Source organism: Notothenia rossii, assembly GCF_949606895.1.
Source record: "Notothenia rossii genome assembly, chromosome: 4".
In the NCBI taxonomy this organism is placed as follows: domain Eukaryota; kingdom Metazoa; phylum Chordata; class Actinopteri; order Perciformes; family Nototheniidae; genus Notothenia; species Notothenia rossii.
The window spans coordinates 31,137,974-31,165,168 of record NC_136902.1 but is presented as its reverse complement, the minus strand read 5'-3'; the positions used below and the strand labels follow the sequence as shown (position 1 = coordinate 31,165,168).

Sequence of the window (27,195 nt, the reverse complement as noted above, 5' to 3'; positions counted from 1 at the left end):
CCACTCCCATGCTGCGGATGACTAATGGTGCCACTGGCAGCCCTGGCAGCAGCATAAATAGCAACAGCGCAGTAAGAGATAAAGAGGCGCTCTGCTAGCGTTAAGCCAGGCCAGCTAAATACAAAACACGTGGCGATCGTGTTTCACTCTAGAAGCCTCATACATTCATTACGGAGCGATGAGGCGCGGCTCCGGGGTTCTCCCGTCAGCGAGGTGAGGAGATAATGGAGGTGGCTTCCTGTTTCCTTCATTTTAAACATCCCCTGCTCCCTGTAGGGCTCTGAGTGATAACAGGTACAATGATAGATCGGCCGCTATCCCTCTCATGAGGCGTTCAATTCCTTTGTGCTTACACAACCTGCCTGCCTGGTGTACCCTGTGGCCTTCATGGAGCCACAGCTGCAGACAGCGTTTCAGATGTGGGTGATGGGAGGAGAGCTCAAAGGTTAGTGAGAGAATCGCCCATCATCATTTATTTTTGTAGACTTAAAGGGGTCCTATTATGCAAATTGTAATGTATGCCTCCACTGTGACATGTCTCCATACTTTAATGTTAAAAAATGTCTTATTTTTCTCATACGGCCTGTGCTGCAGCACTTATTTTCACCCTCTGTCTGAAACCAGAGCCCAGTCTGCTCTGATTGGTTAGCTGGCCAGCTCTGTTGTGATTGGTCAACCAGCTTAGAAATGTCCTGCCGCTTAGCCTATCAAGTACAATGTGTTGGAGCGCTAGCCAACAGAAGCGTGGCTGTTACGTAGTGATGTCACTATGTTACGAAAGTTAACAATTGTATTTGGCTCAAATGTGGGATGTTGGTTCTTTTCTCCATCTAGGATGACACCAAAAGTCCACCAGACGTTGGATTTCGCTCTTGAGTAAGTGTTATTGACAATGCTGTATTCTCCGCTAGAGAGTTTCACCTCAGCCATTTCGAATGTTGCGCGCTCAGCAGCAGATTTATACGCTGCAGGTTATGATTATGCGCGATCTCGAGGGGGAGAGGTCTGAGGATTTAAAAATTACATTATTATTATTTTGATATATTTATTATGCAACACCCACGACCCGACCAGCATCTTCTTTGTTTTACCCAGAACCGAACCCGGAAAAAAATGTTTGAAAAAATACCACCCGCGAATCACTCTTTTTGCGTGTCACCTGTCGGGTACCCGACCCGATGCAGTTACAAAGTTGACTAAATCACTCAAAATTCAATGAAAGCGATGATCAGCAATTGTATATGTTCAAATGTCTACTGTGAAGGATATCATAAAATGTTAATGCAATCGAATGTAAAACAAAAAAGTTATGATTGATGAAAGTAGTAAATCGGTCAAATTTGAGCCGAAGACAACAGGAGGAGTAAACTAATTCAAAGAAAAGACAATGCACAATCCACCTTTTGAAACTTTACTACCCCATTTGTGGCATTTTATATAATTTTGTGCAGCTCCCTCTGAAGGCATAAAAGGCTTGAGTCGCATTTATGCAGAACTATTTCAAAGGCCTGTAAACAGTCTTTGAAGTGTAACATTGGTGGAGTTCCCCTTTTAAAGTAAAAAGGTTATCAATCTGGCCATGTTTAATCTACTCCATATTTTATTTAGTTTGTACCAATAACATTTGACACCTAGCCCTTGTCTAGGTCTACCAAGGGGTAGACCTAGGACCAGGTGGAGGGATTATATATCTTCGCTGGCCTGGGAGCGCCTTGGGAGCGCCCAGTCAGAGCTGGTTGATGTGGCCAGGGAAAGGAAGGTTTGGGGCTCTCTGCTGGAACTGCTACCCCCGTGACCCGACCACGGATAAGCGGGAGAAGATTGATGGATGGACCTAGCCCTTTGACTGCAACATCACAACATTATTTTACAATAGTTGGGATTCTTTTAATTAAGAATGTTTCACAAAACAATCATTTTATCTGGGTGAACAACAGCTGTGGTTCCAAGTAAGGTATTTCTTGAGAAATAAAAGGAATAGCAAGCATTATAGTATGTACGTGAATTCACATGGAACAAAGAGCCTCAGCCCTCTGACTGCATGTCTTCTCATGTAGAAGACCTGTCAGAGGTGTTGCTTGTTTTCTACACCTGCAGCAGCAGAGATGCCTCGTTGACATGTTCCCTTTGTACCTCACTGCTTATCAGAGCCCTGCAGAGCGTGAAGGTTATCACAGCCGTATCTGATGGCTCTTTTTTCTGGCACAATTATCAGATTTTCTTCCGTCAACTGACTTGTTGGAGTCAGCGGTTCAATGAGCGCTCCGTGCGAGGGACGAGTCACATCAATCATTAGCACGTTAGCCCACTGGCTGCTCTTCTGTCTCAGCAGCAGAGCCAAACTCCTCCCTCAGCAGCCGGAGCGCATTGTCCGAGAACTCGTCTCTCGCCCGGCCCATTCCGCTCAGCTGGATTGGGTGGAGGTCGGGGTGGGGGGGGGTGTAGGAGGACGGGCAGTGCAGCTCGTTGAGAGTAAACCAGAAGGCATCCGGATCCACCTGGATTAAGTGCTGGAAAACGCTGTGGAGTGGAAAGAAAGACATGGGGATAGGATTAGCTCTGGGCTATATTCTGCTAAGGTTCATAATATGGAGAAACACATTCCTGTAATCCAAAGTGACAGACTGAGCACAACACAGCAGGTTTACTCGCTTCACTCCTACAATTTGCCTATAAATGTCTTTATCTTCTTTTCTTCAGGTGTGTTCCCAAAGGCATTTTCAAGGCAAAAATGATCACAAAATCCATCTCAACAACAAAGGCGTAACCAAGGACATACTCAGAAATGATAGCTCCTCTGAGCCGCTGTGTAGCTCAATTGGTAGAACTGGTGGCCCATATACTGGGGCTTGGTCCCAAAGTGCTGGACCCGGTCTTGAATCCGGCCCAGGACCATTTGCCCAATGTCTCCTTATTTCAATCCTGTCTCTACAACACATATTGATAAAGTCAGACTGAAGCACTCCTTAGTGCAGCAGTCAATTCTAACAGTAAATACAGAGCTAAATCCCAGGTCAAATGCACGCTAAAGGGTCTGCATTTGACGCATAACATCACAATCTCTCAGTGATTGTTATGTTAAATGTTTGTTTTTATTGTATTATGTCTTAATTTGTCCTTGGTAATGTTGCAAAAGGAGCTGCGCTCAAATTTAAAATGTCAGACTTGATCTGACCATTAGAGTAATAATGTGCACTCTTTCAAGAAACTAGTTGCTGTGTTTTCTTTGTATGGATGTTGTATGACAGAACAACCTTAAAGGTGGGGTATGTAATTTTGGAAAAACCAGCTCGAGTGCGCTAGAATTTGAAAATACACAACCGGAAAAAATCTGCCACCTCCTTACAAGTAGGCCTGTCGCGATAATCGATAAATTGACTTATTGTACGATAAATAAAAATGGACTCGATAACTTTTCTGAGCTCGATAAATTGCTGTTTACATAAAGATGTGACCAGCATTTTAGCCTGGAGCGCTGTGGCTGCCAGGCGCACTGTGAGGGGCGGGGCTGACACACAGCCAGGTCAGGACACTCCGCGTGCACGTGCAGCAGCGTAGCAGCCACATTAATAATATAGCGACAAGCGGGAGACAACGTGTGACTTACTCGCGGGGAATTTAAAGTGAAATGGAATTGGTTGCAAAACCTAACTACACATCTCGATTCTCCGGTGTGGCAGTATTTTGGATTCAAACCAAATCAACGAGGCGAACCTACGGACTTGAATGAGCCGGGCGGTGTGTCGCATTGGTTTAAAAAAGGTAGCGACAATAGCAGGCAATTCCACGCATTTTAAACCACCTAAAACACAACCACCCCATTCCGTTTTCCCAGCTGGGAGCAAACACGGCAGCTGGAGATGGAGAGCCCCCGCCCGACAATGCAAACATGTTGGTGTTCCTTGCTCGAAAACTTAGAAAAACAGATTTGGATATGGCCTGTTGAGGCATCTGGGTGTTTGACAGTGGTCTGTACACTTGACTGTTGTTTTAAGGAGTTTTTTTTTGCTTGTGAGATAATGTGTGCTCATATTTATTTATTTATTAAATTTATTTATTTATTTATATATATATATGAGAGAGAGCTCTGTTTTCCATCCTGACTCTATTTAATTTATTGTTTTGGTTGTGTGTGATTTAATTAATTTAATTAATTTGTTTTATTTATTATATATAATTTATATATTTTAATATTATTTCACATTTCATTTGCAATGTTGAATGTTCAATAAAAAGTTATGTTTGAAAGGATGTACTTGAATTATTATTATATATTATCATTATGTCTAAAATGGTCTTAAAACGGCGCCGACAATATTATCGTTTATCGCAATAATTTCCATAAAAATGTATCGTCCAACAAAATTAATTATCGTGACAGGCCTACTTACAAGTGGAAGTGGGAGATCCAACATACACGAACGCGCACATGCCCAATGAGGGCACGAGATAAGTTTGTGCACAGACGGAAGGCTGACAGGCAGGTAGGCCATCCAGTTATTTTAGCCGAGTCGGCTAAAATGATTGGTCGTGCTTTTTACAGTGCTACGGCTTCCACAGATTACATTTTTTTTATGTATTTATTGTCCTAGCATTTAATATATTCATTTTTATGGGGATGTTAAGAGCATTCCATGGAATATAACAAAAAGTGTTTCTGAAATAAATTGCATACCCCACCTTTAACAAGATTTTCCCTTATTATTCATGAAACTAACAGCCACTACTTTATTGTAGCTTTAATATTAGTTGCCTCCAGCAGCAGGCAAACTAATCAGGTTAGAGTCTTAAACTTACCTCTGCCCAGTAACATGACTTATAAAGTGCAGTCAGCTAAAAGCTGCATATTAAGCTTTGCTGTCATACTGCACAGTCCCAAGTACCAAAACCTTTTTTTGGGTTTAAGCCAACAAATAGTTTTATGTATATCTAGCATCTTCTTTAGCACCTGGAAATTCACTTGATCCGATAAACCACTGCGTGTTGTCTTCTATCAAAGAAACTCAACCGCATCTAAAAAAAGAGATGAAATTACAAGCTAATTAATGGATCAGTCAATCAGAAAACAGCGTTCATTATCATTTAATAATTACTATTTCAACCAAAGTTCAGCATATTCTCTTTTCCACCTTTTTTCTTTATCCCATGTTATAGTTGATTGAAAAATGAAGTGATCCTAAATGTCAGACCATGCAAGCTATTTTAAGATATAACCTCGGGCTTTAGGAAACTGTGACTTCACAAACCAAATGATCAATGGATTTATCCAGAAAATAATTGGCAGATTATCTGAAAATGAAACTCATAGTCAGTTAAGAAAGCATCACCCTCATAAACTTGCTGAGGGAGAGCTTTTCAGACTAAGGGCCTCCTCAGCAAAATCAAATGTTAAAACCTGGGGGTTTAACACATGATTTTGCTGAGGACGCACCTGCACATGCGAGCAGGCAACACACACATGTGCTGCAGGATCTGAAACATGAATATAAACATCCTCTTTATGCCTTGGCTCATAAAATGGAGGAAGGAAGTGATTTAATTATTCGGCTTCAGCGATAGACTCAGTATTTTTTTTTTTTTAAATATGTCGCTATGTGAAAGCAGCACTAAGAATACCGACATACAGACATACTGTATGTGGAGCAGACATTATACAGAAGGTGATCACAGCGACACTGTGTATTTGTCGATGTTTTAGCTAAGTGTGACTTCATGGCAATGACTCAGATATGATCAAAGCTATAACGGAGATGTTATAATAAAATGAAAACACAGCGGATTTCTCACACCACACGTGTATTTTTTTAAATATTCTGTTTTTTTAACGTGTAATGAATCCTAATGAATTATGTATTTGTATTGTACCGTAATTTTCGGACTATAAGCCGCGCCTTTTTCCCTATTTTTCGACGCTGCGGTTTATATAACGGTGCGGCTAATCTATGGATTTTTACAGCTAACGGCGACCACCTTTAACTCTATGGGCTCTATGGCCGGTCCGCGGACCCCCACCTTTAAGCGGCGGGTTCCAGCAGGAAAAGCTGGAGGCCGGAAAAGAGTGAGACAGGTAGCGCGGAAACAGGTAGTAAAAGTGGAACCGAGAGTGGTATGCCGCTGCTGCGGCTTATATTCAGGTGCGCCTTATAGTCCGAAAATTACGGTAATTAACACGATAAAAAATGTTTTTGAATGTAATTATTTTTCTTTCTATTTTATATGTTAACTCCTAACCAGTGAAGTTAGTTAATACAGCAGTTTATTGAATTCAATAAAGTAGAAAAGGGCATTATCTAGCAGGATATAGAAGGACATAGCTCACCTAATGGCAGCCTCCTGCAGTCTTATTGGTTGTCTGCAGCTGAGGTAGGGCAGGCAGGCCTCACAGACAGCATCCAGCTCTGCATCACCTAAAGAAAAACAAGAAAAAGGGACCGTTTCTACATCTCATCCTCCATATTGTCTTTAAGAGCCAAATATCAAACGGCATACAGATGTATTCGTCTTCGCAGGACCAATTTTTAAAAATATGTAATCAGAATACATTTCAGGCCAATATTTATACACCATTTAAATACTGTGCCCAAATGTCCACACGTTCCCAGCACACAGATGGTACACTGGAAAGTGAAGAAGGAAAAGAGAAAAAGATGAAAGAGAGGGAAAGAGGAATCCTGCCTGGACTTTACCTTTTCCTACTCCTCCTAATGAGCTGAGAAACTGCTGAGAAGGCTGAGGAAACATTTCACAGCGGGCTTTTTCCACATCTCTGGATTTCACACATCCATCCTGCCCCTCTTTGAGGAGCGAAAATGGCCTCCTTTTCCACCATCCTTCATCTTTTCTTTCTTCACTTCCTGCAGTTTTATGCCACCTTCTTTATATGTACCTTTTTACAGCTCCCTCCATCCACTTGACTGCTATCCACTCTTTCATCTCCTCTCTCCCTTCATCCTTTCCTAGCAGACATTTAGTGATTCCCTAAGCTGCAAACTGGGCTGCCTTTCAAGCCTCATTTCAAAACACGTCTCTCTCCCTCTTTGCTTACTCCGTTTGCCAATTCTACCCACTCGGCTTGAACCAGGCCTGCGTGCTGTGTGTCAAGAATAAAAGCAGCGGTTCACATTTCAGAGGTAAATGGGATTATTTAGCGGCCGCTTTTAACCCTTTTCTTCCTTCCTCTTTCTGGCGCTGCACTCCTAGCCTGTAGTGTTTTGTGGAATCAAGGTGCATGCAGGAAAGTGGGAAAGAGAAAGAGGCACAGGTGTCAGTAGGATTTGTGGTACATGGATAACAGGGTGGAATTGGAGCTGAAGCTGCTGCTGAAACACATTATTTGCTTCAGTCAATCTGTGTTTCTGTCTTCCTCTCTCTGTGACTGAGGCTGGGTAATTGGCTTGCTGCAGGCATCCCTGAGGTAAGCTGTAGCCAAATCGGTATTCACATGAGTAAGGCTGCAGCTTCGCTCCTGCTCTCTCACATTCTCTCCTTCTTCAACTCCAAATGTTTCCCCTTCAGATATGAAGGAGGGCAGCGTCGAGTGCCAGTCAGAGAAACCATGCTGAAGCATGGCCAAATCTTAAAAGCAACACGTTTTTACCTCATGTCATTCCAGATATAAGAGGGTTTTAACCAAAACATTTTAAAGAGGCCCTATTCTGCTTTTTGGGGTCTTCCCTTTCCTGTAGTGTGTTACATAGGTTTTAATGCATGTAAATGGTCTGCAAAGGTTAAAATCCCAAAGTGCCCTCCTGAAGGAGTTACTCTCCCCTTTGTTTACTTCCTCAACATAGTGACATCACTATGTAGTGCCCCATATTGGCTAGCACTCAAACACATTGAACATGAGGTACGGGAAATCTCTAAGCGGTCGACCAATCACAACTGAGACAGCCAGCTAACCAATCAGAGCAGACTTGGTTGTGGTTTCAGACAAAGGGGGAAAGGAGGTGCTGCAGCACAGCAAAACAAGTCCACTGAGTACACATACTGTATTAGGCCCACAGAACAAGGCCTAGTGGGCCGACAGGACCAAACACGAGTAGCCAATGGACGGACAACCAATCCTTGAGTCATGCAGCTTGCACGCCACAAAGTCAACCAGCCCCTCCTCTAACAGGTTAAGTGGCACTATCACACAGCCTGCAGCCCACTACCAGCATATGACAGTATGGCACTAGTGCTGCAGTGGACCGATCCAGAGGTTTGCCTTGCAAGTGGAAAGTCAGGGGCAGGGCTGCCTCTCTTCCGCCGGCGTGGAAAGGAGGATTAGCACCGAGGGCATTGCGGTGTGGCCTGAACGTTCTCAGCGTTCGGGCTGGTGCCTGCTTTCTGCCTGTCTTGTACTGCTGTAGCAGAGGCCTGCGTCCACCTGTACTGTGCTGCTGTGGTGAGGAGGATTTTAACCCGGGGACATCGCAGAGAGATGGAGCGTCTCCACGTTCGGGCTGGGGCCTGCTTTCCACCTGTCAGTTTCTGCTATAGCGGAGGCCTGCTTCCACCTGTTGTGTGCTGCTGTGCTGAGGAGGAATTACCCCTGGGACATCGCAGAAAGATGGAGCGTCTCCACGTTCGGGCTGGGGCCTGCTTTCCACCTGTCAGTTTCTGCTGTAGCGGAGGCCTGCTTCAACCTGTCGTGTGCTGCTGTGCTGAGGAGGAATTACCCCTGGGACATCGCAGAAAGATGGAGCGTCTCCACGTTCGGGCTGGGGCCTGCTTTCCACCTGTCAGTTTCTGCTGTAGCGGAGGCTTGCTTCAACCTGTCGTGTGCTGCTGTGCTGAGGAGGAATTACCCCGGGGACATCGTGGAGAGACCGGAGCACCTCCACGTTCGGGCTGGGGCTGTGCTGAGGAGTATTTGCCCCAAAAACATCACGGATGCTGTGCTGGTCTGGGACCCCCCTTGGCATTTCATGTGGCCGGACTGGGTCAGTTTCCAGGGCTGATTTTTTGTCCCAGTCCGCCCCTGCATGGGGGGGGTATATTCTAAGTAGTCTGCAATGGTTATGGGAAGGGGATCCAATTCTGTATGTCTTGTTGAATGAAGTGTTTTCGGACTAAGGCACCCCACAAAAATTCACTGGGTTGTCTTATTTTACAGTATGGGTAACTACCAGAAAACCTATATGCACAATTAATAACAATGTGAGAATGTTTATGATCCCTGATGATTTGTCCCCTGTATATTGTTAAATTTGAATACCTGTCTGCCTGTATTTCAATATATGCGTGTCTTTTGCATATAATATTCTATGTAAGAATTGTTTGTTGTATGAGAGTAAGATACCATGTTGTTTTTATAGATACAAAATAAATTTAAAAAAGATCAGTTTTCACTGAGATTTTATAATCCCACAAATCTGTCCTGCTTCAGGAGGAAATTATTTCAATAATAAGATTAATGTAATTTACAGTAGGCAAATTCCCTTATATTTGCATATCTTTAAATCAGAATTAAATAGGTTTTCACTTCAAAAGCACAAATAATGAATCAGAGCAGTGTCAAACCATTGTGTGCAGATGTATTGCTGCTACACCCCATAAAGCACTTATTGCATTCTCTTTGTCCTTGGAAAAAGAAGTGATTATGATCATCACAAAAATTAATAAAAAGGCTTCTTATCACTGATTGCAAACCACCACTTCTTACTGGAATTCATGAGCATGTCATGTTCATTACATAGTTTGAAAAACACTTATACAATCAAACCGGAACACAAAAAATAAACCAAACTAGCTCATTTGGGGTTCAGGTTGCTCAGATTTTCCAATGCCACTGTGTGACAGGGACATGGCTGCTTAATGAACACAATGATCTATGAAAAATTAAACAAGCAGCTCCTAATTATATCATTAGTAGCACACTGGCAATGAGTCCCCAGGACACCTTTGGCTGAAACCTTCCAGTACTGAAGCTATGCCATGCACAATTGTAAAAAAACATATTGCATTTTTGAGTTAATTCATTAAATTCCCTCCAACCCTGTCGTTTCTTGATTCGCTGATTGCTGTGCAGATTTGACAGCTTGATTGTGGTGAAATGGAGCTTGAGGGAGAACAGTTGCCTGCAGCACTTATCCAGAGTGCAAGTAAGGATTCTGCAGCATCCTGCTGTCTCAGTTGGCTACGGTCTGCAGTCAAGTTCCCATCAGCAAAAACACGTGGGTTTGCTATCCTGGCTCCAAAATGGTGGAATGAGCTCCCCATTGAAATCAGGACAGCAGAAAGCTTACACATCTTCTGGCGCAGACTGAAAACTCATCTCTTTCGACTCCACTTCGAGCGATAGAATTACTAACAAAGCACTTATATACTAATAAAGGACTGGCTTATCTAAAGCCAGTTGAGTAGCACTTGAAATGTTTTAGCTCTATGAAACCTGATGCACTTATATGATTCTGTTTTCTTCAAGTTTGTATCTCGTTAGTCGAATGCACTTATTGTAAGTCGCTTTGGATAAAAGCGTCAGCTAAATGCAATGTAATGTCTCTAAAGTTGTCTTTAAAATATGTTGAATTTAAGCCCTGCAACAGCTGGGAACCCTTCCTAGTCAGGAAACTCCTCTACGGGTACTGTGCCATTTTATATCTGAGTGGGAATGACCTAAGTGTTGAAGAGTTTAATGCAAGGGGCATGCTGGGTGCTGCTGGGAATAAAACATTACTGATCTAAGTAGTTAAGGAAAAATCTGAAAGTGTATTGTCTGTCATAAAGAAACACTGCCTTGTTCCAAATAGTGACCCACACCAAAAAGTACACTATGATATGAATAATAAGAGGGTCAGCATCTTAAGTTCTCTGCCTCACATTTTATAACCGGATCACATATTCAAAGAAAACAAAGCAGGGAAATGGAGATACACAAACTGCTCCCATAATACTCCTGACATATTTGTACCGTTAAACAAGACTGCCATCTGCTGGTAAAACAAGTTACTGTTTGTGTGTCCTGGGTTCAAGACTCAGTGACCGAATCCCAGAAATTAGGTGGCTTTTGTGGCTGGAGCAGAAAAGTTTGTACTTCCATCAATATTTAGTGTAGAATCAATTAAACTAAATATATATTTTAAGGTACAACAAGTAGTCCCAGCAGAGTTTTTTAAGTATTTATCTTTCTTTTTATTTGAGCTTCCACATGTCTTTTCATGGCGATAAAGACTTCATGACAAGATTGCCAGATATAATACTCACAGGGAGCCAAACAAAAACCTAGGACTGTTAGTCAGAAATAATATATAGCCTCTTAAAATCTCAAATTGTCTTATTTTTATTCTTTTAACATTTTTTCAAGCATCATTTATTTTCAGGTTAAAAAAAACAAGGTACTTTTAAATGAGTAAATAACACTGCTTCAAACCTTTTGTAACTGTAGGCAATTTGACTTTAGGCAGATTTGGTCAGTCATTGACCTCAAGTCTTTACGCCTTCCTTTACTGACCCTATCCTGCCTAAAGCTTTATACTATAAACTATTCCTTTAATACAGAAGTATAATATACCATTTGTTAAATGAGGATTATTTAAAATAAGGCTGCACAAAGGATGATTTTGCATGAATCTTTATGATTGAAGATTATACCTTGTAATGGCTTGACTTTCAGAAATTTCATTTCGGTGAATTATCAGAGCTTAAATTATGTCAGAGCCTTAAGTAACTATACTATAACAAATAATATGTAATTATTTATAGAGTAGGTTCAAATAATCTATCCTGAATATGTTGTTGCTCAAATTGCAATAATGTTGCACCAACTTTCTAGAGGAAAAGTATGGTGTCAAGGCTAAATTAACCATGATCAAGTGACCACTTGTATCTGGTATGATCACTGTGATATTATGGATCATACCGTGCACAATCATAGAGGAGGATAGTGAATGGTGTGTCTTTGGCAACCTGTGTGTGTGTGTGTGTTTATTCTCTTACCAAGACTCAGCCTCTGGCACAGGGAGCCGAGGCCCTGCAGCACAGCCAGCTGCAGTTTGTAGTTCAGAGTGTGTGTGTAGACGGGCCCGGCCTTGGCGCTGGTCGGGGCCTGCCGCAGCAGAGAGGAGCTCAGCTTGGGCAAGACCTCTTTGGAGACCCTTCTCCTCAGGAAGTCGCCACATGTCTCACCCAGCGTACACAACACCTGGCAGAAAGAAAATGCACATCAAAATGGATAAAATGTCGATGCAGTGTGTTCTTTGTTGACAGATCTGACAAATGACACTATATTTACAGAAACATGGAAGAAACCCAATAGCTTCAGTTACTAAATGACAGGATACAGATGTCTGATGTTGTCAATTCATCAGGGAACATGTGACAAAAATAAATAAAAACTGTCAAACTTAAGACTAATTCACGTTGACAGTAGGATCAATTGACACCTGTTCTTTGCAAAATGATCACAAACAAGTGTGATCTTTAACCGAAAGGCTTTGATTCTCTGAAATACTTAATCAGTCAGCTCTTGGGAAGAAAGTCAACCAAAGAAAATGATGTTCCTGTCTTGTTAGAAATGTTTTGAAATAAGATTTATGTATACTGATTATCGTTAACAGTTTTCAGGAAAAGGCTTGTTTGTTTTTTTACAATCATGATTACAACTGAGTAAAGTGCCGCTTGTTTTACGTACCCTGAAAGCTCGGAGGACCGCTAAAGGCTCATCGGCTGTGAGTCTCTGCAGGAGGGGGGGCCAGCAGCGATGGGCCATTGGCAGCAATTCATTTTCTTTCTCACTGAGTACACACACACACAGCTCCAGCACATCTAGCACCTGAGGACAGAGACACGCAGTATATACATTGGTGTATATTTGAAGTATATACACATGTGTACAAGTAGCTTTAAGGCGATTTGACCTCTGGAGACCACATGGAGGTCTGAAGCTTGTGGGAACCAATATTTTTCTACAGCAATACTTTCTACTTGCCTGTATCAGCTGATATGTACAGTAAATAATAACAATAACATGTCTGTCTATTGTCTTACTTAATACTGATTGTTTCGGTACTGTCACTGTTACAGTTGAGAGTTGTCCTGTGGAAGATAATTAACTAATTCAATATTAATAACAGCATTTGGAGGGATTGAAATGTGGTTCATATGTTAATGGGGACTGCACAGTGAACCCAACATCGTCAGTTATCCACTGTCACCCTCATGAGGTTGATATTTCTGGTTTTGAGATACATTTCTGGTACATTATTTGCTACTAATTCCATCATCAGGATGAACTTTAATATCACCAGTACATTGGTTTATGACCAAATACCTGCCGAACGAATCATCAGCCTCAGAGTTACTTTACACTAAGAGGTTAGCATGCTATACGCTAAATTAAGATGTTTAACTTGAGATGGCTGACTTATATTTGCTTAAAAACAGCAACAAACTAGCAATGTCATTGTGAACATGTTAACATGCTAATATTAGCATTTAGCTGAAGTTCAGCATCACAGAGCTGCTAGCACAACTGTAGACTTTTCACTTGTAACTTTTAGCTTGTTGGCTCCATATATTTCTGTCGTTCTAACTATTCATGGAACTAAATCTTGAACTGGCTGCACAATGATGGCCTTTTTCTTCAGCTTCGATCTAGAGTTAGGCATAAGAGATGGACATCCAACCACAATAAGACACTACATTACATTACATTTAGCTGACGCTTTTATCCAAAGCGACTTACAATAAGTACATTCGACCAGGAAGATACAACCTTGAAGAAAACTGAATCATATAAGTACATCAGGTTTCATAGATCCAAACATTTCAAGTGCTATGAATCGAGCGATTAATTATTAACCAAATACTGCATTTGCTAAACAATATAACAATCAGATGAGTGCATCATGTATGGCTCTGTCACAACAATGTCAAGGAAAGAAATTCATTTTTTATAAAAAGATCTACAGGTTCCTTTACAATGTTAAACAACCCTCTCTAGGAGTATTATCATCCAAACCAAAACCAGAACCCTTCTCACTGAATCCCACTACAAACAGTACCTTGAGCCTGAGCCTGAGGCTGGGGTCCGACAGCAGGTGAATGCAGCGCTCCATTATATCTTTAGTGACGCTGAGGTGGAGGGGGAGCTCTGCCTTCACATCAGGACCACCAATATCGTCAACATCCTCACACTTCAGGGGAGGGGGGTTCTCTGGAGAGACAGGATGGTAAGATGGGTCACGTGTGAGTTATCGAATTTCAGATTGTTCATACAAACAGTTTTTAGAGTTATAAGCAATATTTAAGTGATTGAAATTCAAAATACTGATACATTTCAACTAACATAAACCTATACAAGAGTGAAATAGAACGTCCTATTTTGTCCTCATACAGACAGCATACTGTGTTACCGTTAAGATCTTCAAGGTCGTCCTCTATTCCAATGCCCTCTGCCAGCTCTTTCTCTTTCTGGTGATCCAGCATGAATTGTCGAATGTTGAAGAGTTCTTCATGAGGCGGGCTCTGCTTGGGTCTGACGGAGTTACTGGTCATACTAGAGTTTGAGGGGAACCACCTTGCTAAAGGAAAAAGAACAAGAGTGGGTTAGGTAAGTGGATGGCGAGGTCCGGAAACAAAAGAAAGAACTTTTTCTTTATTTTGTTTTGTTTGTATCACCTGTTACCATTTGACCCTAACCTTTTTCACGCTTGTCACATGTGATGAATTAAAGTGTTGATAAAGTGTAATCCTAATTAAATATAACTTATAACAAATGGTTTTCTAAAGTGATGTAACATTTGAGATAACAGATGCTTTGATTTTATGGTAAGAGTAACGTATTCTTTGAGAAAACAAAGGTTTTGCTGATGAGGAAGAATTGTTTTTCTTACCACAGGAGGAACATAGTTAGAAGGCTTTTATGACATCGTTTGGAGGAGTTTCTCTGCGGAGTCATTTATCTTGGGTTTTATAGTTATTTATTACATGGCTTGGTTGAATACTCAGTTCTGAAATTCAGAGGTCTGCTATTTCTCGATAGCAGAGCACTCCTAAGGACGCTCTGAACTGAATACGATGTGCAATCAAATCAATTTACTCACAGACAGTTGCCTAAAAAAACTGATAATTTTTCTGTCTGATACTCTACATCAGGGGTCACCAACCTTTTTTAGGGTGAGGGCTACTTTAAAAAAATAAAACAAGTCGGGGACTACTTTTACTCCTCTTTTTTTGTTTTTTGCAGTGTATATATTTAGCACATTTTAACGTTAATATGCTTACCTTTAACCTTTGTGTGCTGTTTGGGTCTGTGGGACCCGTTTTCAGTGTTTACTAAAAGAACATGTTTGCAATCTAATTATTTTAACCTGCTTTATTTGGGGGTGGACGGGCCTCAGCTCCTCTAGGGGGGTCCGGGGGCGTGCTCCCCCGGGAAGATGTTTTTTAAAATGTTGAAGTGAAATGCTGGTGCACTCTGGTGTATCCATACATTCTGGTGAATTTGTGGATACAGCTTTCAACACTCATATGAAAGGGAGCTGTATACTTTTCAATAATCCAATCATCTTTAGAATATGATCACAACCAATAACAAATCATTTAAATTGGTTTATTCTTATCTTATGTTACCTAGTTAGCACTCTTTCTTTCTATTTATGCATATTTTACTAATCACTCCCTTTTTAAACTGTTTTTGTTTTTTTTACTGTCCTATAGTACACATTGGAATGATTTCTTAATTTATCTATATTAAATAGATAAAGGTGTGCTCTCCCAGCTCTCTCGCTCGCTCGCTCTCTCTCCCTCCCTCCCTCCCTAGCTCGCTCTCTCTCTCCCTCTGTCTCGCTCGCTCACAGAGGCTGTGTGCTCCTCCGTGGCGATGACGGCTTGCGTTAAAAAATAATAATACACATATTTGTAAAGTGGGGGGACACAAACGGGATTTCGAAAAGAGCGGGGGACATGTCCCCCCTGTACCCAGTGGAAATTACGCTATGCGTGTGTGTGCGTCAAGTGCAATAAATATATATGCAAGTTGCAACACACAGAGTAAATCTCTGCCCCTCATGTGCTGTGTAGGCTGGCACGACTAGGCTGTTCAATGGGGCTGATGTGTTGTGTAGATTCTGCCAGAAGGAAAATCAGCAGGGAGGTGCCACATTGCTTTTCTTCCCGACTGCAACTCTGGACCCGCAAATCAAGCAAGAACGTGATTGGTCGATATTCATTGTGGGGGTGGCGGGAGGAGGGATGTTAGATAGATATAGAGTTATATTAAGTAGATAGAGTTCGCTATGTTTTAGGTTTCGTTTATGCATAGGGTAGATTCTTTTAATTACATTTCCTTTTTTGTTTTGTGTATTTTATATATGGACTTGCTTGGCGAGCTATTTTTAGAACATGCCCCGCGGGCGACTCACGTTGCCCCTGCGGGCGACTAAGTGCCCGCGGGCACCGTGTTGGCTACCCCTGCTCTACATGAAAGACTCGCTGGAATACTTTCATTTTTATATATATTTTAAAAGTGCGTTATGGAAGGAAAAAGGTAAAAAGACACAGAGAACAGGAGGTCACAGAAGTAGACACACAGGATGTCACTATAGAGAACATGGTATGGGCTCTGGCGGTGATTAAAGATGGAGCACAACATCTTTATCAATGCTGCCATCACTTTAGGATAAGTTGAAAAATAGGAATATTGTGTTTCCGCGCATTGGTTGCCTAAATCATAATTTCTCTAGATGGTAGGTGATTTTAGGTAAAGACATCACTTTATAAAGCTCACCCAGAGCCTTCAGGAGCGCGTGCAGCACGGAGCAGAAGAGAGCAGCTGTGTGCTGGTAGCTGAGATCCAGAGCCATCAGCACGTCCTGGACGATGTCCCCGACCAGAGGCAGCAGACTGCAGTCAGAGTGAGTCAGCATCACCGTCAGCACCCGGGGAGCCTGGTCACCGACACACAGATATGATGAAACACACAGCTGCCAGCAAACCTATAGAGACTTACTAACAGTGTTCAGAACAGAGATCTGGACTCGTGACGAGTCAAACTCGTGTCGTGAATATGATGAAATATGTCTCAAAATGTACTTTACTTAATACGGTTGACTTGTGACCTCATATGACTAAATGATTACGGTTATTATTCTGGCCGCACCAGGGAGATTTCTGATGCTCATATTATGAAATTTGTCATTTTGACTGTCTATGGTATAAATGTATTATATTTTTAAATATTTAGACACTACACCTATTGCACGTCTCTCCGTCCTGAGAGAGCTACCTCTGCTCTGTTGCTCTCCACTTCCATTTTTTTCTCCATTAATTGTGCAGTTTCTTTGGGAGTGTTTTCTTTTGCGCTTCAAGGGTTTAAGGTGTCATATATATTATACACTGTAAAGACCCCTGAGACAAATATGGCATTTGTGATAATAGGGTATATAGATAATATTTGATTGATTGATTTGACTTGGAATGTTTAGTTTAGGACTGAAAACACACAATAGAGCATTTTTACTTGGTAACTTTAACTTACCTTGGACTAAGTTCTGGCTCTTATAGTTATAGTAGACTTTTAATGTGTGCCATATTCATTCATTCATTCATCATCTGTTAGTACCCCATAACAAATATAAACCGCTACTGCTATTCCTGTGGGTTGACTGTGAACTGATCATGATCTACAAAAACTTGATCTCCAAGATCTCTAAATAATTGATCAAATGATTGATCAAGTCATTCATCCAGCAAAACAATTACCGGTATATTATTCTTATTTTCGTGTTTTTGACTTTTGGATGGACGAAGCAATGTTAAGATATCATTTTTTATAGCATTTTTGTACATTCTATCGACGACATAATTTTTGAAAGAACTGCAAACAGATATATACATTCTTAATTGCTGCCTTATTAATTTGCACAACCATTTATCCTCAGGTAATGTTAAAATATAAATATGTTTAAAAACTATAACATCAACAAAAGACCATAACAATTACCCTCAACCTTCTTTATTTATTTTTGTCGCTTTTTGTCTCTTGCTCCTGTGCGTTGAGCAGCATGCTGAACGTGTTACCTGTGGATGCTGGCTGAGCCTCTGCAGGTTCAGTGAGATGTCGTTGAGCAGGTAGTCGCAGTTCTCAGTGATCAGCTCCTTCAGGGAGTGGTACCCGCAGGCCTTACTGATGTCCCACATAGAGCCCAGCGCCGCCTGGCTCACCAGCAGCGTCTCCTCCCCGGCCTTCTCCAGTACTGGGTACAGTGATGTCATCAAAAGAGGCCGAAAGTCCCGCCCCAGTGCCTGAGCGAAGCAGGCAATGCCTTCCAGTTGGATACACAGCTGCCAGATGTTGCTGTTGAGCTGGTGGAGGGCGGAGGTTGATGGTGAGGAAGACTGCGAGCCGAAGGATGAAGAAATCTCTTGTATGGAGTTTGTCTGAGTGTGGCCGCCGACGTTACTGTTGGATATGGAGAGGAGGCTGGAGGGGCTGAGCAGCTACAGAGAGATAACAAAGAAAGGTCAGTGTCATGCATCATAATGTTATTTTTTCAATAGTGTTTCAATTTGTAAATAAAAAGTTCAATATAAAAATGATAAGTTTACATTTACATTCTAATTCTTCTAAGGATCTTAAAGGTACGCTGTGGAGTTTTTTTTATCAGAAGTTGAGCAAAGTGAGTCCTCGTTGACAATTTTTGCCAGCTAGCAAACATTAACGCAAACATAATAGGTTTCAAACTTCTTTTTTTTTACTTTTATGAGAAAGCAAATGTTCTCCATATGTTAGCCTCCATGTGGTTTACAAAAATATTGTAAAGGACACCTATCATTTTACAGAAATACTATACAGGGCAACTTTCATTTTTTATTTTCCAAAAGAAACCTCTACATGGTACCTTTACTTAAAAGAAAACTCAACAAGGTACCTTTAATTTGACAAATAAAACATGTTACGTTCATTTCAAAAACATGCATAGCCGAGTCAAATCAATATCACCACATTCAAACATTAAAAACAATACGTTACAATAATGCATTTACACTAACGGCTGTTAAAACCTCCAATCAATAAAAGCCTATTTGTTTGACTTTAAACATCACATCAGTCATTGGTAACTAGCTGTTATTATGATTTATCATTACACAGCTAACTGTCTGTAGTTTCTACCATGTTCATCTATTCTTCTTTCCTTTAACTTTGACTAAAGGAAGGACCCCACAGCCGTGTCTCAGTGAACAAACTCCCCCTCTCACTGGTGTATATTTCTGTCCTTGGAATACTTTTGATGTTGATGCCTCTGGGCTAACACTTTAGCTGACAAAGAGAAACTGCAAGTTTATCGAAAAACTAGCACAGTACTGATAATGTTTTCAGGGCCTGAAATATATTTCTCTACCTGTCAAATCAATAATCCAGCCCTGAAGGTTGAGAGCAGAAACCTGGGAAACCTGCTCAGAGTGTTCAGGCATAAAAGCACTCAGCGCTCAGTCCAAGGACAGACTGTGAGCGTGAATATCTTCCTTTGTTTGGAGCGAATTGATCTGACCATGATCGCAATTTAAATGCAGAAGGAGATGTGCAATATGGGCTGAGCATGGGAGTCTAATATCACACTTGATTAGAAAGTGTTCACAGAATACAAAATGAGATCAATGAAATTAAAAGTCAGGGTGCTTCAGAATATCATTCCACCAAGAGCGGGATCATCCATTACACATGATGATTATTACCAGAGAGATAGCTGATCAGTGAATTTAAGATGGTGATGATGATGCAATATTCAAAGCCCAAAGGACGATACATTGCAACCACCCCCATTTTACCATTTAAAGGACTTTAAACGGCCCTTTTTTGCTTTGGGGAGTTTTCCCTTTCCTTTAAGTGTGTTACTAATGTTTGCGTACATATTTATGTAACACACTACAGAGTTTCTCTCCCACACACTCCCCCAATGCCTGAAACGCCTCCATTGGACTCCTTTGTTTATATTATACATGATAGTCTAAGAGACAGGACATCTATAAGTGGTTGACCAATCACAACAGGGCCGGCCAGCTAACCAATCAGAGCAGACTGGGCTCTGGTTTCAGACAGAGGGTGAGAAGAGATGCTGCAGCACAGGCAGTATGAGAAAAACAAAGAGCTTTTTGAACATTAAAGCATGGAGACATGTCACAGTAGAGACAGAAAATACAAATCCTAATAATTGTTCAAATCCACAGAAAGTGAAATTGTGACTTCAGGACAAAGTATCGACAGTGCAGGTCTGAAACTCTCCTCGGTCCTTCCTTCATGCAGCGGTCAGACTATGTAACCACCACGGCCCCTGGTAGACCCCCACACACACAACAACAAAGACTATGCTATAATACCCCTTGTTGAGAAATACAAATGTGTGTATATATATATATACACATACAGGTATATGTATTGCACAGTTATTAACGGCATATATATATGCCGTTAATAACTGTACAATACATATACCTATGGGCTATATTCTGAGCCCATATATACCTGGCTTCTTTATCTTCAAAACTGTTACAGGATGTGTATTTTACAAATAGTGTATTTTTTTTAAATGGGTATCTTTAATATTTTTTGAATGCATGCTTCTTAGCTAATATTAAGCTGTCTTTGGCTCTTTTCTGCTGTAACAAATGCACATTTCCCCTGAAAAAAGGTATTCAGATTCTGACCTGCTGGTCCTGTCGGTCTCTTTCCGTCTCCTCGCTGACGGTGATCAGGTGCCAGTTGTTCAGACTGGTGTACTCCTCCATGATGGACACCACTGCCACTTTAAGGTCATCCTGGGTGACAGACTTTCCCCATACTTGACTCTCCAAACCCTGAGCTTCTGTTGCCACGCTGATTCCTGCTGCGCCCCTGACGATCTCATTCAGCACCATGGCAGCCTGCTTCCTGTACGCTGAGGACTGCTGGTACAGATCCAGGAAGTGATCTGTCAGCAGGTAAATGTTGCCGTAGTAACCTTAAGATAAAAAGAGGGATAAGATGCAAAATTATAAGAAGTTTGATGATTTTTCTACAGTCTCTTCCTATAAATATCAAAGAGCGCTCATACCTAATGTTCTACAGATCTCCATGAGCAGAGAGAAGATCTTCTCATCTGTGAAGTAGAGAAAATGCCTTCTCTGTATGCGAGCGGCGTAGGAATTATAAGAGTCTGAGCTGGTCTCTATGGTAGCAGCGTAACTCCTTTCCTCCACGATGCGAACATCCACCACATCCAGCTCCAGCACCTGCAAAGCACAGAGTGTTTGTTGTGTTTTTAACAAAAGAGTTACATCTCTATACTGTGGTTTGAGTTTTCTTTCATTATAAAATAAGGACAGAAACAATAAAAGCAGGCAAAGTCAGACTCAGGGAGGGCCCTCATATGAAACTAGTTGTTGTTTGAGTGGGATGACATTATTCCGTTTTTTATTGTTAAAGTGGTGTGTTTTTATTGTGTTTATTAATATATAGATTTTTTATTAATGAAAAAAGTATTTAAACAAATCAAATATTGTATTTCTGAGATATATTCTATTTATGATTATATAATAAGCTATTTACATTACGTGTTTGTTTTTTGTAAATGCATGAAAGGACTGCAATCACAATCTACATCATATTGATACCTTTGCAAATATAGAAGGGAATTTTCTAAAAACAAGATAAAAGTAAACTGTGATGTGGGTTAGGTTTAAATAAAAAAATAAAAAAATGATAACAATTATTTTGTAGTGACACTAGAATCCAAATACTTTCTTACTTGAAAGTACCAATATATGTCATAAATAACAATGAGAATATCGTATGCTTCAGTATTATAAGGGTTAACAATGACATCATAATGACACTTGGTAATGAAGATGAAGATATCAGCTGTGACTCTGGTTCAGTGACGACACGAGATCTTTAACTTCCTTTAATCAGTGTGTATAATTGTATTTGATAATCAATTAGCTGGATTTACTCAACCTAATCGGATATACAACAGTCATGAAGACATGTGTTATTCTGATTCCCATTCAATCCGAATATGAAGTGTAATCTGACAGGTTACCTGCATCAAGGCTTTGGAAATCCTCTGGAGATGCGCTGCAGAGTTCAGCACCACGGAGAACTGCGAGCCCAGGACCTTTAAATAACCCAGAAACACGTTGAGGATAAACAGCTTCTTCTGGTCGTCAGAGGTCCTCATCAGTCTGGGGAGGGAGGTGGCCAAAGAGTGGAGGTTCTCTGAGAGGATGCCAGTGAAGGTCTGAGCACTGCTGCTGTTCGTATCACTGCTGCAGCTCTGGTTCCTCTGGGAGACCTCTCTGAGAACAACCTCACACCTACAGGAGAGGACAAGTTTCATTCAACATGTTTTATCAAGTAGTCTGAGTACCAACTGCTTTTTTTACGAGATGGTGTTAGATCCAAATGCTGTTGGTGAGATTATTGTTAAAGTTTTTTTTCACTTAAGGATAATTTTTTTGTATACAATTTCCCAGATTTGCTATGGTTTTTCAACCTTTTTCTCACTACATTCATCAGAATAGCATTCTTTCAAGGAGGTCTATTAAAATAATGTATTCATGCTGTCCTATTCATACCTTATTGTTAACAAAGTTGAAAGAACTTTATTTCAAATAATAGATATTACCCGGCCGATCACTACACGCAGAATTTAACAAAGACATTAACGCAAACAGTTCTTTCTGGGATGAACTTTTAGAAAGTGTTTTGCAGATTTATTATCGATCATTTTTCTTTTTTTGAGAAGAAATGTGTTGTTAAGAAGATAGGATGTTTTTTTATAATACATTTAAGAATGATGTTTTGTTGATGTAACAATAAAAACAATACATTTTTGTTTTCCAGTAGGATATCAAGCATTATGTGAAACTACTTCTAATTAGATCAACATAAAGGCTTTCAAGAAACTATACAGTATATATCTGTTTTATAATTAATGTGTCTACTGTAATATACCTCAGGCTTTTTTGTTATTGTCCATTTTAGTTATTTTCCTTTATCGCATTATGTAATGTATTTATCTTTGTATGCCTTAAAGGTGGGGTATGTAATTTTGGAGAAACCAGCTCGAGTGCGCTAGAATTTGAAAATACACAGCCGGAAAAAATCTGCCACTTCCTTACAGAGCCCCTCCTCCAACACACACGAACGTGCACATGACCAATGAGGGCACGAGATAAATTTGTGCACAGATGGAAGGCTGACAGGCAGATAGGCCATCCAGTTATTTTAGCCGGGTTGGCTCAGATGATTGGTCGTGCTTTTTACAGTACTACTTTCACAGATACATTTTTTATGGATTTTTTGTCAAAGCACTTAAGATATTCATTGCTATCGGGATGTTAAGAGCATTCCAAGGAATACAACAAAAAGTGTATCTCGAGCCGGTTTCTCAAACTTACCTACCCCACCTTTAAGTGTTTTATTGGAGCATTGTAGCACTATTGGAGGAGCCTGGCACTTAACTTTTCATTGCCAACAACTATCCTGTAGCTATTGTGTATATGACAGTAAAACCTTTGAATCTTTATTCTATTTCTTGACTGAAGCTGTATTATGTAGTTTTGTTCATTTAAAATATAAAATCAGTTTATCTCACAAAAATGTAAATCAAATCCAACCTCTTCCTAACTCTGGGCTCCTCATCGTTGACTGCCCCCACCAGGGCTTCAAGCAGCAGCCCCACACACTCCCCCAGTGAGTGGCTGCACCGGGCCAGCAGGTGTTCCCCCAGCTCCACCATCTCCAGCCGGACCCTCCAGTGCTGGTGAGCCGAGGAGCAGGAGATGATCTTCTTCAGGAGCGAAGAGAGTCTCCCCGCGGTGCTCTTCACCCAGTCCTGAGAGCGATGGACCATCAGCTGAGAGACTCTCCCCAGGTCTGGTGGGGCAGTCCTGCAGGGCTCACCGGCCTGGAGCTGGGCGTCCTCCATCACCAGCTCCACAGTCCTGTACCAAACCTGAATGAGAACCACAGTAAAGGAGATCAAAAAAGGAATTACATATTTAAAGTGATTTAAACACTTTTGTTTCACTCTAAAGAAGAGAAGACATGTTTGCTTTACGCAATTTTATAATGATGTGTTTGTCATAACCTAAAGCCTTTTATTGAAAAGCATTTGGTGGCAAAGAGGAGTTATTACAAATCTATACAAAGATCGTTATACTCTCTGTAAAACTGGAACGGTATGATGGACATTCTCCTTCGGCATTTTTTATTACAGTACGATGCTTTTTAGCTGACGATCTTATCCAAAGCAACTTACAAACATTCAATACTCTAGCAATTTGAGTTCAACAGTACACTTCAACATGTTAGCTACAGGGGCTGGGATTGAACAGCTGACATTCTCATTGGTCAATGCTATTTAGCCCCTGCGCGAGTTTAATTAATTCAAAATTAAGTAAACAACAACAATTCAATGAAAAACACATAAAGTCTACTGATATATAAAGTGGGTGATTCTGTAAACATTTGTCATGAATTAAAATAAATAACTGCATCCTGCCTTTAACGTTATATGTGGCAGCGTAAAAAAGCCCCTGAAACGACATGAAGACTATCAAGGGCACAATGTATACCGTATATTTCCAGTATATAGTGTTAGGATACACTTGAAGTTAATATGACAAAAACATTATTTTCTATCATCTTAAACTTTTGGACTGTGAGTTCAAACTAAAAGATGTTTTGATGAAGTAATGAGAAATAATCAACGTATTGACCAATGATAACAATTACAAGTAACCAAATAACTTTGTAGTCTCTAAAAGATAAGAAAATAGTCAACATGTCAAAAAAAGAAATGTAGTAAGTATTCATATATATATATATATATAATATATAAGAAGCTGCAAGCATCAGTTGTTTAGCATTTTTGATTACAAATGGATTAGGAATCCTTACTCACAGTTTTAATAATAACACTAATTTTGTAGTAATCTATTATGTATGTGGAATTCATTCATAATTCAATAATACAGGACTAAATAAAGATTGAGACCTGAGATGCCTCACCACAATGAATGACCTGTAGCAAGTTTTGTTACAAAATGCGAGCTTGCATCATCACATAGAGAATCAAAGTGAACACGGGTACCTTTATCGCCCTGACTGTCACTGCATGGCCATGTCTCAGGTCTCCTGTAATGATCCTAGATACAGCCATGGTAATCCCAGGTAAGAATGAAGCCATGGTGCTGCCTAGAGCACCTCTCTCCTGTGACGATGGGACTACATGCTCCTGAGTGCAGTCACACTGCAGAGTCAGAGCCTGGAGGCACTTCAGCGCTGCCAACTGTACGTCTCGAGATCTCTCCTTCTCTCCCAGAGCCAGCAGCAACGATATGGCAGATCCAATGCCGGGAAGCATGATCGGTTCAAAGAGTTTGAAGATGATATCACCATAAGCGGCATGAAGCAGTGCGTCCAGGCACTTCAGCACGGCAGATTTCAGCTCCTCTGAAGTCTCTGCAGGTTTCCCAGGATCGGTAGGAGTGCACAGGCAGAGGCAGAGCTCTGACAGGAGGTCCCGGAGAGTCTCCCAGCTCTGGACACACGTTGTCTCCAGGACGTGGCTCATGGCCTCAGCCACAGCCTGCACCAGTTTGTCCTTCTTTGTCCCAGGGACTTTGAGTACGAAACGAAGAGGGAAGAGGACGTACTCTTGGAGCTGCTGTAACGTGGCATCGTCGATTTCTTTTAGCTGAGCGCTCAGCGTCTCCACGTCTGTCACAGTGGGAGCTTTGGTGAGGAGGACACAGGCCGGGCGCAGGTAGGCAAAGGCGATCTTTGGATCACTGATCTGATGCATGATTGTAGGCATGATTGCAGGAGTCACTTTAATGAAGAAGTGCAGAGGGATAGAAGATAGATAAAATAAGTATTAATGCACAAATTGAAAGAACAGGCAGTATTACAGTTCACTGAAATTGTACTAGTCAAATAATAAAATAAACTATATAATTTAACTAGATAATCAACATTATAACTTTGAGATTAAAACTATGCTGGTCACCTGCCATGTTGGCCAAGTACTTTTTGCGTTGATATTTAAATGTACTTTATGTAATCAGAAAGTTACATTGACAATTGTTTAAATTGTAAGTAAACAATTAGTTAGTAGAGACAGTATATCATAGAAATAACGGTTATGAAATTTAAAATGTTGTAATAAAATTGCAACATACATAGAGAAAACCGCACACAAAAACAAAAGGTATAGATAGGAAATTCAAGCATATTATGCAAAAAACCTGTCTTTATTTTTCAGGTCTGTCCTACAAATTAGGCCTATTTAGATGAGTATTTTCTGACCTAACGGTATAACAATTGTTAACACTTGCACTGAAAATGTTATTGACCAGTCACCAATCTTACCTGCTTTTGACTTCTTAACTGAATGTTATATCTAATTTTAAAAAATGGCCAATCAGCCTTTAGTCAAGAAAATTCAAATTATTTTTGTCTGAATGTTGATACTGTCCTCTGGACATTCTTATGGAGGTCAAATCTGAGCCTGGTTATGGTGTTGCTTCTGGTCTTGGTTTTGTTTTGTATTGCCAGAGACATTGTTGATGTATTTTGTTGTTCCAAGGAAGTAGTAAGTTGTCTGGACAGTGCTGTATTATGTACTTATTATCATACACCAATTGCCCTTTAGAAAAGTGAAACGTTAAACTATTAGCGTAAAGAAAAAGATACAGAGCAATACTATGTACATGCAGTAACAGTAGAACATGTGTAGCATCGATGCTAGTTAGCTGACAGCATCCTGCATGCTGCTGAGGCTGCGGTACAGGCGTCACCAGAAAGTTAGCCTACCTTCACATTAGAAGAAGTTAGTGGACCCGCTGCAAGGCCAAATAAGCCCATGTAAATGGCTTTATTACAAATATAAGATTTTAACATCACACTGGTGAAGTTCCTGAACTCCACCCACAAGGAACGTCATGTTTCTGCGTTCAATGTCGCTCGAATGACGTAGATAACACGAGTTTGGTTTTCCTGCTCCGTCGGTTGGATTTTCAAAATAAAATAATATAAAGCACTACTGTGAAAAAGAAAACCGTATAGAAATGTATAATAAACAAAATACCTATACATATATAAACAAAAACATACAATACATTCAGCCTCTGACTGCCAACTTCGTATTGTCAGTATACGGACTGACTACTGACAATACGAAGTTGGAAAACATCCACCATCTAAAGCCAATTTTATTTTGAAAGGAA

The 27,195-nt window shown here is 40.6% G+C and overlaps 1 protein-coding gene across 2 annotated transcripts; it reads right to left on the bottom strand.

Moving 5' to 3' along the window:
• Nucleotides 1-1,578: 1,578 nt before the first annotated feature.
• On the bottom strand, nt 1,579-26,922 carry tti1 (TELO2 interacting protein 1). Of its 2 annotated transcripts, XR_013807020.1 has the most exons (15): nt 26,783-26,922; nt 25,059-25,798; nt 23,581-23,918; nt 22,002-22,275; nt 21,015-21,192; nt 20,629-20,921; nt 18,004-18,423; nt 16,712-16,871; nt 14,337-14,504; nt 13,986-14,137; nt 12,614-12,754; nt 11,920-12,124; nt 6,320-6,407; nt 4,949-5,013; nt 2,383-2,520 (listed from the first exon to the last, which is right to left on the bottom strand). XR_013807020.1 is itself a non-coding variant. In XM_079674103.1 (14 exons), exons 2-14 carry the CDS (start codon nt 25,782-25,784, stop codon nt 2,301-2,303), a joined length of 3,363 nt encoding a protein of 1,120 aa, XP_079530229.1. In that variant the 5' UTR covers nt 25,785-25,798; nt 26,783-26,922; the 3' UTR covers nt 1,579-2,300. The 2 variants fall into 2 exon arrangements, 1 of the variants encoding a protein (XP_079530229.1); XM_079674103.1 differs by lacking the exon at nt 4,949-5,013 and having other exon boundaries at nt 1,579-2,520.
• Between the last annotated feature and the right edge of the window lie 273 nt (nt 26,923-27,195).